The sequence below is a fragment of the Sphaerodactylus townsendi genome, linkage group LG11, assembly GCF_021028975.2.
Source record: "Sphaerodactylus townsendi isolate TG3544 linkage group LG11, MPM_Stown_v2.3, whole genome shotgun sequence".
In the NCBI taxonomy this organism is placed as follows: Eukaryota; Metazoa; Chordata; class Lepidosauria; order Squamata; family Sphaerodactylidae; genus Sphaerodactylus; species Sphaerodactylus townsendi.
This window is the reverse complement of record NC_059435.1, coordinates 56,852,890-56,867,182: the sequence shown is the minus strand read 5'-3', so window position 1 is coordinate 56,867,182 and position 14,293 is coordinate 56,852,890. Positions and strand designations below refer to the sequence as shown.

The 14,293-nt window shown below is 46.1% G+C and overlaps 1 protein-coding gene across 1 annotated transcript; it reads right to left on the bottom strand.

The window, feature by feature from the left end:
- Nucleotides 1-942: 942 nt before the first annotated feature.
- Nucleotides 943-3,553, bottom strand: OTUD1 (OTU deubiquitinase 1). The gene has a single exon (XM_048511427.1). The coding sequence runs from the start codon at nucleotides 3,263-3,265 to the stop codon at nucleotides 2,081-2,083; it is 1,185 nt and encodes a 394-aa protein (XP_048367384.1). The 5' UTR covers nucleotides 3,266-3,553; the 3' UTR covers nucleotides 943-2,080.
- Nucleotides 3,554-14,293: the final 10,740 nt, after the last annotated feature.

Sequence of the window (14,293 nt, the reverse complement as noted above, 5' to 3'; positions counted from 1 at the left end):
TACTGAGAGATCACAACAGAGCATAGGTTCCCAGTGATTCTGTCAACAAATACTGGAATGCCTTTGAATTCATCTATGCAGTTCTTAAAGGCTGCCCAGGATTAAAGTTCAGCAACTACTGTGCCAACCTAAGCAACACTTGCCAGCCAATTAACCCTCAAGCAATATTCTAAAATTATTATTTTTTAATCCTAGGAAAGGGAACGCCTCTTAAAGATATGCTGAAATCACTGCAAAGACCACAGCACAGAAATCAGAGGAACAAATAGAATAACAAAATGTTTTTTGTAAGATATGACTTTCAGTTGGTGTGAACACATGGCATTTAGCAATACTGTTTACTAAACAGAACAGAAATGTCGGATCCAGCTCAGACTTTCGAGTAACCTAAGATTCAGTTTCATATTCTGATTACAGTGACATTTAAGCCAGGGTTCCAAATGCACAGCTTTGGCTCTTCACTAACATTTTCAGCATAAAGAAGCTGAACTTCTGAATGAACTAAGAGAAGTAACAAGAGCCAATGATAGCCCTCAGACCCTCAAGTATCCAACCAGATTGGAGACCAAAGGCATCTCCTGATTATTCCCTCCCACCTTCTTCACAGAGCCAAGCCAGATGGCGAGGGACCAAACTTCACTAAGAGGAAAGAGCTCTCTCTCTCCCCCCACTCAGAAGCCTGGTCAACAAACACAATTTAAAAGGAGCCCAACTGCCAAGAGTTTCGAACCTGTGTTGTCACAGTGCCATCCTCGGCAGAGCTACATGTTTCTAAGCCCAATTAAATGTATGCCTTGTGTGTGTGTTAAGCGCCGGCAAGTCGCTTCCGACTATGGGCTTAAACTAGCTTTGCACTGTGTGTCTCTTCAGTTTCAGACTGCACTGTTCACCACTTGAATTGCTTTATGCTCAAATACTATCCTCTCAAATAAGAACTAAAAATTAAAATTCAAGCAAAACTATACATTTATTTCAGAATAGCTAAGAATATTCCTTTTATACAAATACAGTATAAATTCAAAAAGATCACAAAATAAAAAAGTACAAACTCCATTACTTAATAAATATATCTAGCAATTTCAATTTAACTGGAAATTAAAGAGGGTAGGTAGTATTTACCTCAGAAACTTGGAACGTTTGACCCAGCAAACCATACAAACCCTTAGTATAAATACATTTTTACATAATACCAGAGTAAGCCCATTATTAGTGATTAGAAATAGTGTGTGATAAGATAAATCACAGAATGCAGGCCTGGATCATGTATATCCATTAACAGGAGGGAAAAAAGACCACACATCAAGGCTTTTCTTAAATAGCTATTTCATTATGTCATAACATTCTCAATCAGACTCTGTTTTGTAAGCCAATACTTAAGGGGGAAATGGCACCACCCAGTTGATGAAGTGAAAAGCTAGCTTATTCTAGATAGTAACTGCACACAGAATTGCTTTCTGTACCATCTTTGAAGCAGCTATGTCGTGAGAGCATCTGAAGAAATCCTGATCTGCAGAGTGGTGAATGCATCTTCGAAGTAACCACTTCAAAGTTAACTGCCTATTTTAAATCAAAAGACAAACACAACAGCTGAAATTTACTTCTTTTACTCAGACAAATGAGGGAAACAGTGAGCTACCACACATTTTTTTAAATTTTTTTGTTTGAAAAAATTAAGATGTTAGGTTTCAAGTTGCAGCAAAAAGAAAAAAAATGTTAGGCCACAAGCCATATCAGCACAAAAACCAGTAACTCCCTTATCCACTTATTCCTGGCAGCAGTCTGGAAAAGCCAGGTGCCAAAGAAGGATGTAAGAGACGGAGGTAACAAGTTCAAAAAAGAAAAAAAAACATTGTGCAAAGAAAAGAAACCCCCCTTATAGAAAAAAAGATGCTGGAAAGAGAAGAAACAAACATACAAAAGGAACCGAATGACCAATGAACCAGGATGTGTCCCTATGTACAAGTGCTCTGTTACAAATCTCAGTCATTGTTCCCCTTGAGTTCTTGCAGGGCAGGTTGCGCGGAGAACAAGTAAGGCACCAGACCCCCCACAGCGGCGGCGGCAGCGGAGGGGTCCCACTTCAGGAGCAGCCATTCTGTTCTATGTACATCTTAGACAAAGAGACCGCCATGGACCGAGCCAGCTCCTCGTCCCTCCTGCGCTGCACCTGAGTCTGCCTGCACCACTCCTCGTACTCCGGGTTGGGGCACTGGCGGTCCAGCACGGCGTCGTAATGCCCGTTGCTGAGCCAGCTCAGCCAGATGCTGCGCCGGTTCGGGTCCTCGGGCCCCAGGTAGTGGACCATGGTGGAGACGGTGGGGCTCTCGGGCCTGCCGCCCGTGGTGAGGTGGATGTTGACGTCCAGCATCTGCCCCATGGCCAGGAGCTCCGGGTAGCCGGCCCAGGCGCCGTCCTGGGCGGCGTTGACCAGGAACTCGCCCACGTCGCCTTCGATGATGGGGCTGAAGTGGTCCAGGTGGTCGGCGATGTAGTGCACCGTCTGTTCGCGCAGCTCGCCGTGGAGGCGCTGGTCGCCGTTGACCGCCTTGCAGACGGCGCGGTACAGGCAGTTGCCGTCGGGGATGATGTGGAAGCGGAAGCGGCCCTTGTGGCGCAAGTACTTGTCCTGCTTCTCCACCTCGGCCAAGTACAGGGCCAGCTTCTCGCTGCGCTCCGCGGGGCGCCCCGAGGCCTCCTCCTCCTCCGCGGCCTCCAGTTCAGGTTCGCCCCCGCCGGCCGGCGGAGGCTCCGCGGAGACGGCCGTGGCCGCTTGCAAGGCCTGGCAATGCTCGTTGAAGCGCAGGCCGCGGTTGCTGGGCTCCTCCGGGCGCTGGGCGGCCACCAAGCCTCCTCCGTGGCTCTCCAGCAGCAGCCACGGGTGCGCTTGAGGAAGCGCCGGGCCCGGGCCCAGCTCGCCGGCCACGACCGCGGCCTCCGAGCGCTGCACTAAGCGGATGGGAACGACCCTCTCCAAGGGCCGGCGGCGGCTCATCGGAGCGCCGGAGCCGTAGCATGGCGGCGGCGGCTTCCTCTGCACGGGCCCCGACGGAGGCAGCAGCTCCAGGCAGGAGAAGGCAGGCATGGCGCCGGTCGAAGTTCCTCCTCCGCCACCCGCGTCGCCTTCGACGCCCACCGGGCTTTGACCCGCGGGGTCCGGAGCCGGGGAGACTTTGAAGACGACGCCCGGGCCGCTGGCCGAGGCGCTGCTGGCCGCCGAGGCTGTCGCTGCTGGGTAGTGGGTGACGACGGTGCTGTAGAGCTGCATCCTCGGCCCTTTATGGGCTGCCTGACGAAGGCCGCTGGGGCCGTGCCAGGGAGAGACCGCGGGGGCCGCCGCCGCCCCCCCTCCTCACGGACGGCCAGAAAGGATGAGGCGCCCGAATAAAAATAAACACGGGCATAACCTTCCCCTGCTGCCGCCGCCGCCGCCGCCCTCCTCCTCGCAACGGCCCGGATCCCGCCCTCCTCTTGGCGCCTCCCTCAGGTCGCGCCGGAGCGGGAATTCCTGCTGCGCCACAGCTCGGGTTGGTTCCCGCCTCCCTTTCTGGCCGCTTCTAGGCCAAAGCCTCTGGAAGGTGCTGGAGGCCTGGCGGAAGGAGGGGAGGGGGAGCGAGGGCCGGGCCTTGTTTACTTCCCTCCCTCAGCACGCCGGAGACGGCGCGTTGAAGGCGGAGAGGCTGTGTGACCTCATCGCGGCCCCGCCCGGCGGCCTGCAAGTGCTTTCCGTCCCGCCGCGCCATTTGTTTCCTAGCAGCAGCTGATTAGAGAATTGTGGGGCTGTAGTTTTAAAACCATGTCTCCTATGTGTTCTAGTAATAAAGGTGAACGCCTACATTCTTGTGCACTAGCGCCGAAGAGACCGACAAAGGGGGTGGGGTGGGGGGTTGGTAATGAGCTTTCTGAGTCAAAGTCCCTTCGTTAGATACTAATACAAGTAGTATTAAACAGGAGAATAATAGTAATAAAGAAGAGACGTTGAACACCTAGATTCGGCAATAGCGCCATAGAGACCAACAAGATGGCAGGGCAGGGATGACCTTTCTGAAGTCAAAGTCTTCGTCGGATACTAATACAGGTAGTAATAAACAGAATAGTACAGTGGAACCTTGGTTTTCGTTGGTAATCCGTCCGAAAAGAATTGATAAAAACCGAAACCGATGAAAAACATACCAAAAACACATTTTTGGTGAATAAACATAGTGTTTAATGCTGAAAACTAACAAACAATAACACTAGGACCAGCTTCAGAGCCAGTGGACCAATGTCCAAAGCTGTCCAAAGATGCCTCTTTAAGATTTGTCTGAAATGGGGCAAGACATTGTCATTAAACAAGTTGCAGACACAGCTCGCAACAGCTTTGTCCGGATGATTTTTCTTCACAAACCCCTGTACCTTGCTGCAAATCAATGAAAACCAAGGCAAATCGATGAAAAACGAGACAAGTTTTTCCCTGAAAAAATCGATGAAAACCGTTAAACCAATGAAAACCGAAGGCAATGAAAACAGAGGTTCCACTGTAATAAAGAGAAGTTGAACACCTAGATTCAAACACATAGATAGGGCAATAGAGCTGTAGAGACCAGTACTCTGAAGTTCTTCCAAAGTTTTTTCAAAGTATGGAGAAGTATTCTCCAAAGTTATCAGGCAAAAGACTTTCCCAGCCCCACTGATAGAAGTAATAATAAAGAAAAGAGCATAAAGACAGATAGAACATCCATTAAGGAACACTAATGGCAGTAAAAGCTTAACATAACTATCCAACAAGATACCATAAAGTCAGTAAAAGCTATCTGAACCTACAATGCAATTGGATGCCTTGACCTATTGACCACTGGGCTAGAGATTTATCTGAACTTCAACTCAACATCTGTGACAACACTAGAGTGAAAATAGCTTGAATGCTTAGGTTTCCTTTAGTAATGATTCACAGATGGCTTAGCTGTGTCTGTGTTGCCCATGAATCAAGTTACAACTCTTAACACGCTGATTTATTAATAGACACTTATCTAACGGAAACTGACGCTGTACTTACACTCTGATTATGTTGTGAGGAATTAGCTGGCCTGTAATTTCTTGCTGTCAGTAATATTCGCTGTTGATGCAAACATTTTAATCATATCAGTTCCAGAATTAAAATCACATGTTGGAATATATCAATATTTCTTGAAAGAGAGTGACAGAGTGCTTGAGTCATTCATCACAAATATAGAAGTTTAGAGAACTGAGCGGGAAGATTGAACCTAGAATTAGGAACTCGCCCTTTTCCATCTTTCATAGAACAATCCTACACACATTATTTAGAAGCAAGTCTCATTGAATACACTGATAACAACTGGGGTAGCCATGCTGGTATGTGGAAGCAAAACACAAAGAATTTAGCAGCACCTTAAAGGTTAATGCATCTATTGCAGCACAACTTTTTGTGAGCTAGAGCCCACTTAATCAGAGGCTTGAAATGTTTTATCTTTGTTGTTTAATTGCATGTCCTTATTCATTTACATAAATCATTTATATCCTGCCCTTTGAACCCGAATATGGACCACCTAGGAAGATTATATACTGGCTCATACACACATACAAACATATACATAAACATGTATACACAATATAAATTGTAAAAATTTCCACACATTTATATATTTTCTCCATATGCATCACTATATCTAATAGTAAATTGGATGGCCCCTGATTATTGCCTCAAAACTAGGCCCCTCAGAGACAAGGTAAGGGTCTCAGGATTTCCCAGATATGTAGAAAGCTTGTGTAAATTAACCAGACAAAAAAAAACCCTTCAGAATTGTATAGTGAGGTCTAATACATTGGTGGCAAATCTGTGACATGGGCCTTAAAGGTGACATGCCACAACATTTTGGGTGACACATCAATGTTCACCAACATCCAACTATTCTCTCTGTTTGAGTCATTTTTGTAATTATTTGATGTTTCTTTATATAAAAAGTAGCACCACAAATGAGTGGACTGTACTTTTAAAAATAAACGGATATGTAAAGAATTGTTTCTCTTTTGTTCGAAGGGAGGGGGTGACATGCCTTAGAATCAGTAAGCATTTTCTGAATTTAGACAAGCCGAGCCAAAAGATTTGCCATCAAGACACCCTTTTTCTTTAATTCAATGAGATTCCCAAAAAGTAATCAGACCTGTAGCCAGAAATTTGAAGGTGAGCAGGAATGAGAATATTCTGGGATGGGGTGTGTAAGGATAGAGTGGGCAAGCCTCCAGCATTCCAGACTGTAAGGCTCATGCTGATGACATCATAAAGGGGAACAGGATGATGTCACATTTAATAGCACTGTCAATGGTAATACCTCCACACACCACTAGGTGACTATCACATGAACCTGTGCATGTGTGTTGGCACAATCATGTGGCATGTGTGTAGTCATGAATCATAAAGAAAAGTGCTATTTACCACAACAATGGGCTTATGCACGTGTGTGCCATCAAGTCACATCTGACTTATGACCCCATGGGTTTTCAAGGCAAGAGATGTTCAAAGGTGGTTGCCTGCCTCTGGACTGAGAGAGTTCTGAGAGAAATATGACTAGCCCAAAGTTACCCAGCAGGCGTGTGGAGTCGAACCCAGTTCTCCAGATTAGAATGACTCACTCTTAGCCTCTCAAACAATGGTTTTAGAATAGATTAGAGTGTCTCGGGACAAGATTGCACTGCACAAGAAACTACCTATGCGTGAAATGTAAAAATGATGCTGAATTGTTAGTTCCAAATTATTGTCTCCCATCTCCAGTGTGCCTACACAGTAGTTAGCACAAAAACAGGCACACGTAGCAAAAGATCTTGAATCAGGGCTGGTTTTAGCCCTGAGATTTCAACCTGCTGCTTTAAGAAGGAGCACAGGGAGGAAGAAACTGGAAAATCCTCCCTGCCAACAGGACACCCTCAATGAAGCACTATGCACTCAGGGTAGAAGTTTATCAACATCAGTTCCACCCCTGGGAATGCCCCCGCCACTCCTCTGGTCACGCCAGCCCAGCTGTTTGCAACAGTGGACCTGGGAACAAGCTGTGGCTTGCAGATCAGGAGCTGCAGAGCTGCATGGTATCCAGCTGCTTGGGTAAGTAACCTCCTCACTGGCGCATTTGCCCCTTATGCTGGTGGGGTGGACACCCACATCAGCAAAGCTGTGCCGTCTCTCTCTCTCTCTCTCTCACTCACTCACTCACTCACTCACTCTTTTAAATTCTGGCTGTTTGTGCAGGACCAATATTATAGGGTTACCACTGACTGAATGATATTATATACACAATACTGTCCAATAGCAAAGAGATTCCATCTAAACACTAGGAGAAACTTTCTGACAGTAAGGGCTGTTCAACATTGGAATGCACTGCCTCGGAGTGTGGTGGAGTCTCCTTCTTTGGAGGTTTTTAAACCTCCATCTTTGGAGGTTTTTAAACCTCCAACTGGATAGCCATCTTTCAGGGGTGCTTTGATCGTCTGTTCCTGCATGGCAGGGGATTGGACTTGATGGCCCTTGTGGTCTCTTCCAACTCTATGATTCTATGATCTGATGAAATCATTTTTGCACTTCGTGTGCATAAAGCCACAACTGGAATAATGTTCAATCCTGTGAGACAACAGGCCTCTCAATAGTTAACTACAGTAATGTAGAAGTGGATAAAATTAATATAGTAGTTTACATAGCATGTCTACAGGAATTTTAACAGAAGATGAACTTTGGAATGTGGTTACATAGGTTACCAAATTTCTTTGAGCAAAGGTAAATAATGACTCAGAGAAAGATTGAGAAATTGGAAAATTATTACAAATTCCAATGAGGTAACCCATATTAGTCATGGGGTGGGGGCAAAGGGGGGGACATTCAAGGTACCTTAAAGATTAAGAAATTTATAGAAGCACAATTATTGTGAGTGCACCTGAGGTGAAACATCAGAGCAACATATGCATAGCAGGGGGAAAGAAAACCCTGAAAACTCTACAGGGCCATGATATGCGAGAAGTATAGTTGTGACATTTTTATGAAAAACTAGAAAAAAAACCGCACAATGACCACTCACAAATTTATGATTAGTGCTAACTTAATTTAGTAATGTGAAGCAATTTAAAAATGTACCAGCATTTACATTTTTAGTATTTGTGGTGTTTTAAAAAGTTATCCCCTTATGATGCATTAGATTAATACACTTGTTACATTTATTTATTTATTTATTTATTTATATTTAATTTTTTTTCGATTTATTATACCGCCCCATCCCCGTAGGGGATTCAAAGGGCTCTGATCTGTATGGCTCAACCTAGCCGGATGTCCTCAGATCTCCAAAGCTAAATGGTTATTGCTTAGATAAGAGACCACCAAGAAATACCAGCCTCCCTATGCAGAGGAAGTGCGTAAATCCCTAGACACATCAGAAGGCAATGGCAAATCACCTCTGTTAATCTCTTGCCTCGAAAACTCTACTGGGTTGCCTTAAGTTGGCTGGGAATTGACTTCTCTTTACACACACATGCACAAGGTATTCAAAGTAGTGCTTGGTGTCCTTCACTGAATATGAACCCTGACATTCCATTCCCCTTTGGTTAACATTTTGAATGACTCAGTGCAAAAGTAATCCTCAACCTTCCTCGGTCTCCCGGCAACGACTGTGACTGACTGGCATAGCTGGGAAAGTGATACTTTGAGAATGAGTGGCAATGACATCATAGTACATCAGGAGAAGTGCATAGTACATCAGCCTCATCTTTTAAAGGGGCAGGCTTACGATGCTTGTTTATATCCCCAAGAAGAGCTAGAACAGAAAGTGTGCAGCAGTCATTCTTGTGAGTTGTGCATAAATGCAGCAAGTCTGGGGGAAAAAAGAGAACTCACATCACCTCTGCAGGACAGCGCATGAACCCCTCCCTCCTTCCCACACTTCCCTTGAATGTTACAAAACCACAAAAACAGGAAGTTCAGCTTACCTGTGCTTTCCATTTTTGTGCCTTCTGGCATACACAGAGGCACTCTGTATTTCTCTTTACTATCAGATAATCTCTTACTATCAGCTGAATACTTTCCTTTGTAAATAAAGTGGGAGGGCTGGTGAAGTTCAGTGCAATAGCAGGCCAAAATACTTTGCCAACTGAGTGAAGCCTCCCCACCCCCACCCCCCAAAAAACAAAAAAACAAAACAAAACCCAAATGGTGCTTCTCCTTTTTGGCAAAAAAAAAAAAAAAAATGGCTGGAAACTAAACTCCAGTCAATTTGCTATCCATTAACATTACCCAAGATCTGCAGCCCAGATGCCTTCAGGCTGAAAAGGGTGTTAGAAGTATAGTCCTGGGTTTAAATCCCAGTTTAGTTTCAGAGGAAAGTCTTAGACCAGTGGTTCTCAACCTTCCTAATGCCACGACCCTTTAATACAGTTCCTCATGTTGTGGTGACCCCCGACCCTAACATTTATCCATTTTACCGATGGAGAACACTGATGCAGAGATCTCCTTGATCTGAGATTGCAAATGCCTTAACAGACCAGGTGATCGGGAGCAACAGCCTCAGAAGGCCATTGCGTTCACATCCTACATGTGAGCTCCCAAAGGCACCTGGTGGGCCACTGCGAGTAGCAGAGAGCTGGACTAGATGGACTTTGGTCTGATCCCGCTGGCTTGTTCTTATGTTCTTATGTTCTTAGAGAGTCCCCCAGGTTGAGAACCACTGTCTTAGACTAACCATTGTCTTCCCATCTGCAGCTATATGGGAACAGCAGCCAAACAGTCATTTGTCTAGAGGGCAAATAAGGAAAGATTTAAGAACATTAAAAGCACTATAGAAAAACAAAAGCTGTTCTAAATCAATGGCAGCAGCTATTCTGAATGGGCACAGTTCTTGAAAATTCTACCCACCTCCCTTTCAACATAAGAATAAGCTCACAAGTAAAACTCTTTTCTGTATCATTCATTCCAAGAATAAATTACTAGTGCAAGGTTAGAGGAAGGAGGTATTTTTATTATAACAAAACATCAATTTTAAGGGAGAAAAAGGAAAGGCAGAAATGGGCCTTATGAATTGCTGCTGCTGGTTTTTTTTTTTTAATTCTTTCTTGTCAAATCTTTTTGCCCGTTCAGGTGAGAAGAAGAAGAAGAAGAAGAAGAAGAAGAAGAAGAAGAAGAAGAAGAAGAAGAAGAAGAAGAAGAAGAAGAAGAAGAAGAAGAAGAAGAAGAAGAAGAAGAAGAAGAAGAAGAAGAAGAAGAAGAAGAAGAAGAGGTGTATATCTAATTCTCCTTGAAGTTCCTACAATGGGTGTGTGGGGGAAGGGGGGGGGAAGAGGAAGGCACTCAGTGTCTGCTGTGCCAATGATAAACTACTGCAGTGATAGCGAACCTTTTCGAGGCCGAGAGCCCAAACTGCAACCCAAAACCCACTTATTTATCACAAAGTGCCAACATGGCAATTTATCCTGAATACTGAGATTTTAGTTTAGAAAAAACGGTTGGCTCCGAGGCGTGCGTTACTCGGGAGTGAGTTTGGTGGTAATCAGTGGCTTTGCTTTGAATAGGCTGACCAGATGTCCCGCTTTTGGCGGGACAGTCCCGCCTTCAAACAATTTGTCCCGCGCCTCCGGGTTATTTAAATTGTCCCGATTTTTGGGAGGCTGCCGCACTGCCTTCTGGGGCGCAAGGCAGTGCGGCAGCCTCCCACGTGCGTGGCCGCAGGAGCACGGTCTTCTGGGGCACTGCCGTTTCCCGCCCTGGGACAGGGCGGGAAATGGCAGCGCCCCAGAAGGCAGTGCGCTACTGTGGCTGCGCGTGCACGGCCGCCTACCCCCCGTCCTGGTTCACAAAGGTGACCATCTGGTCACCTTAGCTTTGAAGCAACCGTGCAACTCTTCCAACAGGTGAATCATGACCCTAGGAGGGTTTATTCAGAAGCAAAACCCATTGCCAGCAACCGAGCTTACTCCCAGGTAAAGGATTCGCTTTAGTTCTTTGCATGAAAATCAGTGGGGTTCAACAGCGTTTAACAGGGTTATCTACAGTGCTTCCCCAAAACTAGGTCTTAGGTTTAATGCTAATAGACCCTAGTGGCCCAGGCCAGCCTAGATGTGGGGGGGGGCGACTCTGTTCGTGCGTGCCCACAGAGACGACTCTGAGTGCCACCTCTGGCACCCGTGCCATAGGTTCGCCACCACTGCACTACCGTATTCATGCCAGCAGTTCTGATTGACATTCCAAATGTATTATGATTATCTTTAGAAAAAGCAGAGTTGGTTTTTATACCCGTTTTCCTCTATCTTTAAGGAATCTCAAATCACCTTTTGTCCCCTTCCCACAAGAGACACCTTGTGAGGTAGGTGGGTCTAAGATGGTAATACCTCCACACACCACTAGGTTAAAGTATCACATGAACCTGTGTGTATGTGTAGGCACAATCATGTGGGATGTGTTAGTCATGAATCATAAAGAAATGTGCTACTTAACACAATAGTGGGCTTGTGTGCGCGTGTGCTATCAAGACTTATGACGAACCACATGTTTTTCAAGGCAAGAAACGTTCAGAGGTGGTCTGTCATTGGCTGCCTCTGTTTGGGCTGAGAGAGTTCTGAGAAAACTGTGACTGGCCCAAAGTCACCCAGCCAGCTTTGTGTGGAGGAGTGGGGAATCAACCCCTGTTTTCCAGATTAGAGTCTGCCACTCTTAACCACTATCCCATGCTGGCTCCCAGTATAACCGATGTAATGTCATCCCGTGGCCAGCACAGTGACATAAAAGATGGTATTTTACAGGGTACGAGGTTTTAATTCCTAAAGTGAAGTAAACTTAATTTTCTGTATCATTTAGGAGCATTAAAGAAAGTACAGAAGAAGACCTTAAGATTTCCCATGGATCTTTACGTCGTCTGTCCTTGTAGATCAAAACATCACAGCAAGACGGCTTTAAGCAAAGAGATGTTTATTTTAAAAAATCTGATTTTCTGAGGCATATCTCTTTCTTCCATCTTATAAACTTTAAGCAGAAAGACTGCTTCTCTTCTGTAATATGATAAAGGATGCCTGTTATACATAAGCACAGTCCGTGGCTCTCATAATGAAGAAAACTGGCTCTCACACAGAAAGTTTCCACTGGCATAGCAATCACTGATTACTGAGCACATTCCAGGGAGCGCTCAGATTATACAGGCGACAAACCACAACTGCAAAAAACTAATCTGGCAAAACAATGGTATCCAATGACGTCAGACTGGATGCTCCACTAAGACCTACTTTACTAGATATAAGCTGACAAAATACTGGAGCGGGAACACTTGCAAGAAGAGAAGAGAAGGGATATTTGGCTTTGGTTTTTTTCTGCCCTGTTTCTGATTTTTTGTCAAAATAACTATTCCCTTGCCAATTTTTCTTTAATTTTGTCTGCTCTGTATATGCTCTGATTCAGTGGTGGGATTCAAATAGTTTAACCACTGGTTGTTTACAACCACCATTTTAACAACCGGTTCTGCCAAAGTGGTGCAAACCCGCTGAATCCCACCATTGCTCTGATTGCATTCAGATTAGATCCTGTAGCATACCCTACATGGTGTAGCCCTTAAGAACTGGATGTTCCTGTCAGTTGAAAATGTAGCAAATAAAGCTTGACTATAATTCCCGGGATCAGATTTTGTCAATACCTAAAGAACTACACTGGCTACCAGTAGTTTGTAGGCAGAATTTGAAATGTTGTTTCTCATTTTTCATACCTAACAGTCTGAACCTGGGTACTTTAAGGATCACCCGCTCCTATACAAGGGTGTAGCTACAGAAAATCGCACTGAAATGCCCCCCCCTCCTGACTGTAGTGGGTCAGTCGATTTGCAGGGGGGGCATTTGTGGGGGGGCATCCCTAGGGGGAGAAGAGAGAGAGAGGGGGAAGGGAGAGAAAGGGAAAAACAGAAAGGAGGGAAGAGATAGAAAGGAAGGCATGGTGGCCACGCTGAGGTGGTGATTTGGGGTGGTAGGTTCTGGGGGGAGGGAATCCTCAGAAGCCTGAGGATTCCCCCACCCAGAATCCAGCTCCCCAATGGGGGTCTCCTCAGCCTTTCCTCATCGAGTGAGGAACAGTTGTGGAAGCTGTGGGGGGGGGACACCTTGGGGAAACTGGCAGGGGGTGCAGGAGGAGGAGGTAGCAGGCAGTGCAGTGCTCCTCCAGCTCCTTGCTCTTGGAGGCAGGGAGAGGGCAGCCAGCCAAACGCCCTCGCCATGACTCACAGGAGTGGTGCCCAGGGCTCCCGCCCCCTCTTTTCCCCATGAGCCTATGCTCCTGTACAATAAGGTGACCAGATGGTCACCTTTGTGATCCGGGACGGGGAGGCGGCAAGCCCCAGAAGCCCGTGCACGCGGCCGCAGGAGCGCACGGGCTTCTGGGGCTCGCCGTTTGCCGCCCTGTGACAGAGCGGCAAACGGCAAGCCCCAGAAGGTCATGTGCTCCTGCAGCCGGGCGCACGGGAGGCTGCCGCACTGCCTTGCGCCCCCAAGGCAGTGCAGCAGCCTCCCCAAAATTGGGACAATTTGTAGAACCCGCGGGACGCGGGACAAATTGTCCAAAGGCGTGACGGTCCCGCCAAAAGCGGGACGGCTGGTCAGCCTACTGTACAAGGACCAGGCCTTCGTTAACAATGTCCTTGTAGTTTCTGTACATGTGTGCTCTAGGTGTCCTCTTCTTCAGAAGTTAATCCTATTTCTTAAGCCTCTCCTCTAAAATATCTGAATTCTGCACCTGTCCAATATTATTGGCTTAACTGGCTGTAGAGGCTCCATTCCTGAGCAGCAGTCCACAGAATTATCAGGATTGCCAGGACACCTTGGCCAACAGTGGGCACCAGGGGTGTGGGGCTGCCAGCTCCATGTTGGGAAACTCCTAGAGATCTGCATGGGGAGGACAGGGACCTCAATGGGGTACAATGCCATAGAACACCCCTCCAAAGTGTCCATTTTCTCTAGAGTAGTACGGAGATGAGCTGTAATTCCGGGAGATCCCCAGGCCTCACCTAAGGGCCGGCATCCTTACTACAGACGCTAATTTTCTGATCTCAAGCATTTCCCCTCTGCTCTAATCAAGCTGATTACAATATGAATTGCACCTTTGCACCTTTATAAGCATTCTTTACAACACCTTTTCCACCTTCTGCCTGTGATAAAAAGGCTCAGAGATCTCCATACCTGCTTGTGTTGGGTCTCCAAGGTGCTACTGGATGCAAATCTAGTTGTTCTATTGCAGACTAACATGGCTACCCTCAGAAACAATCCATATTTAGGAGACAATAAGCTTCTTAATACCAGTGCT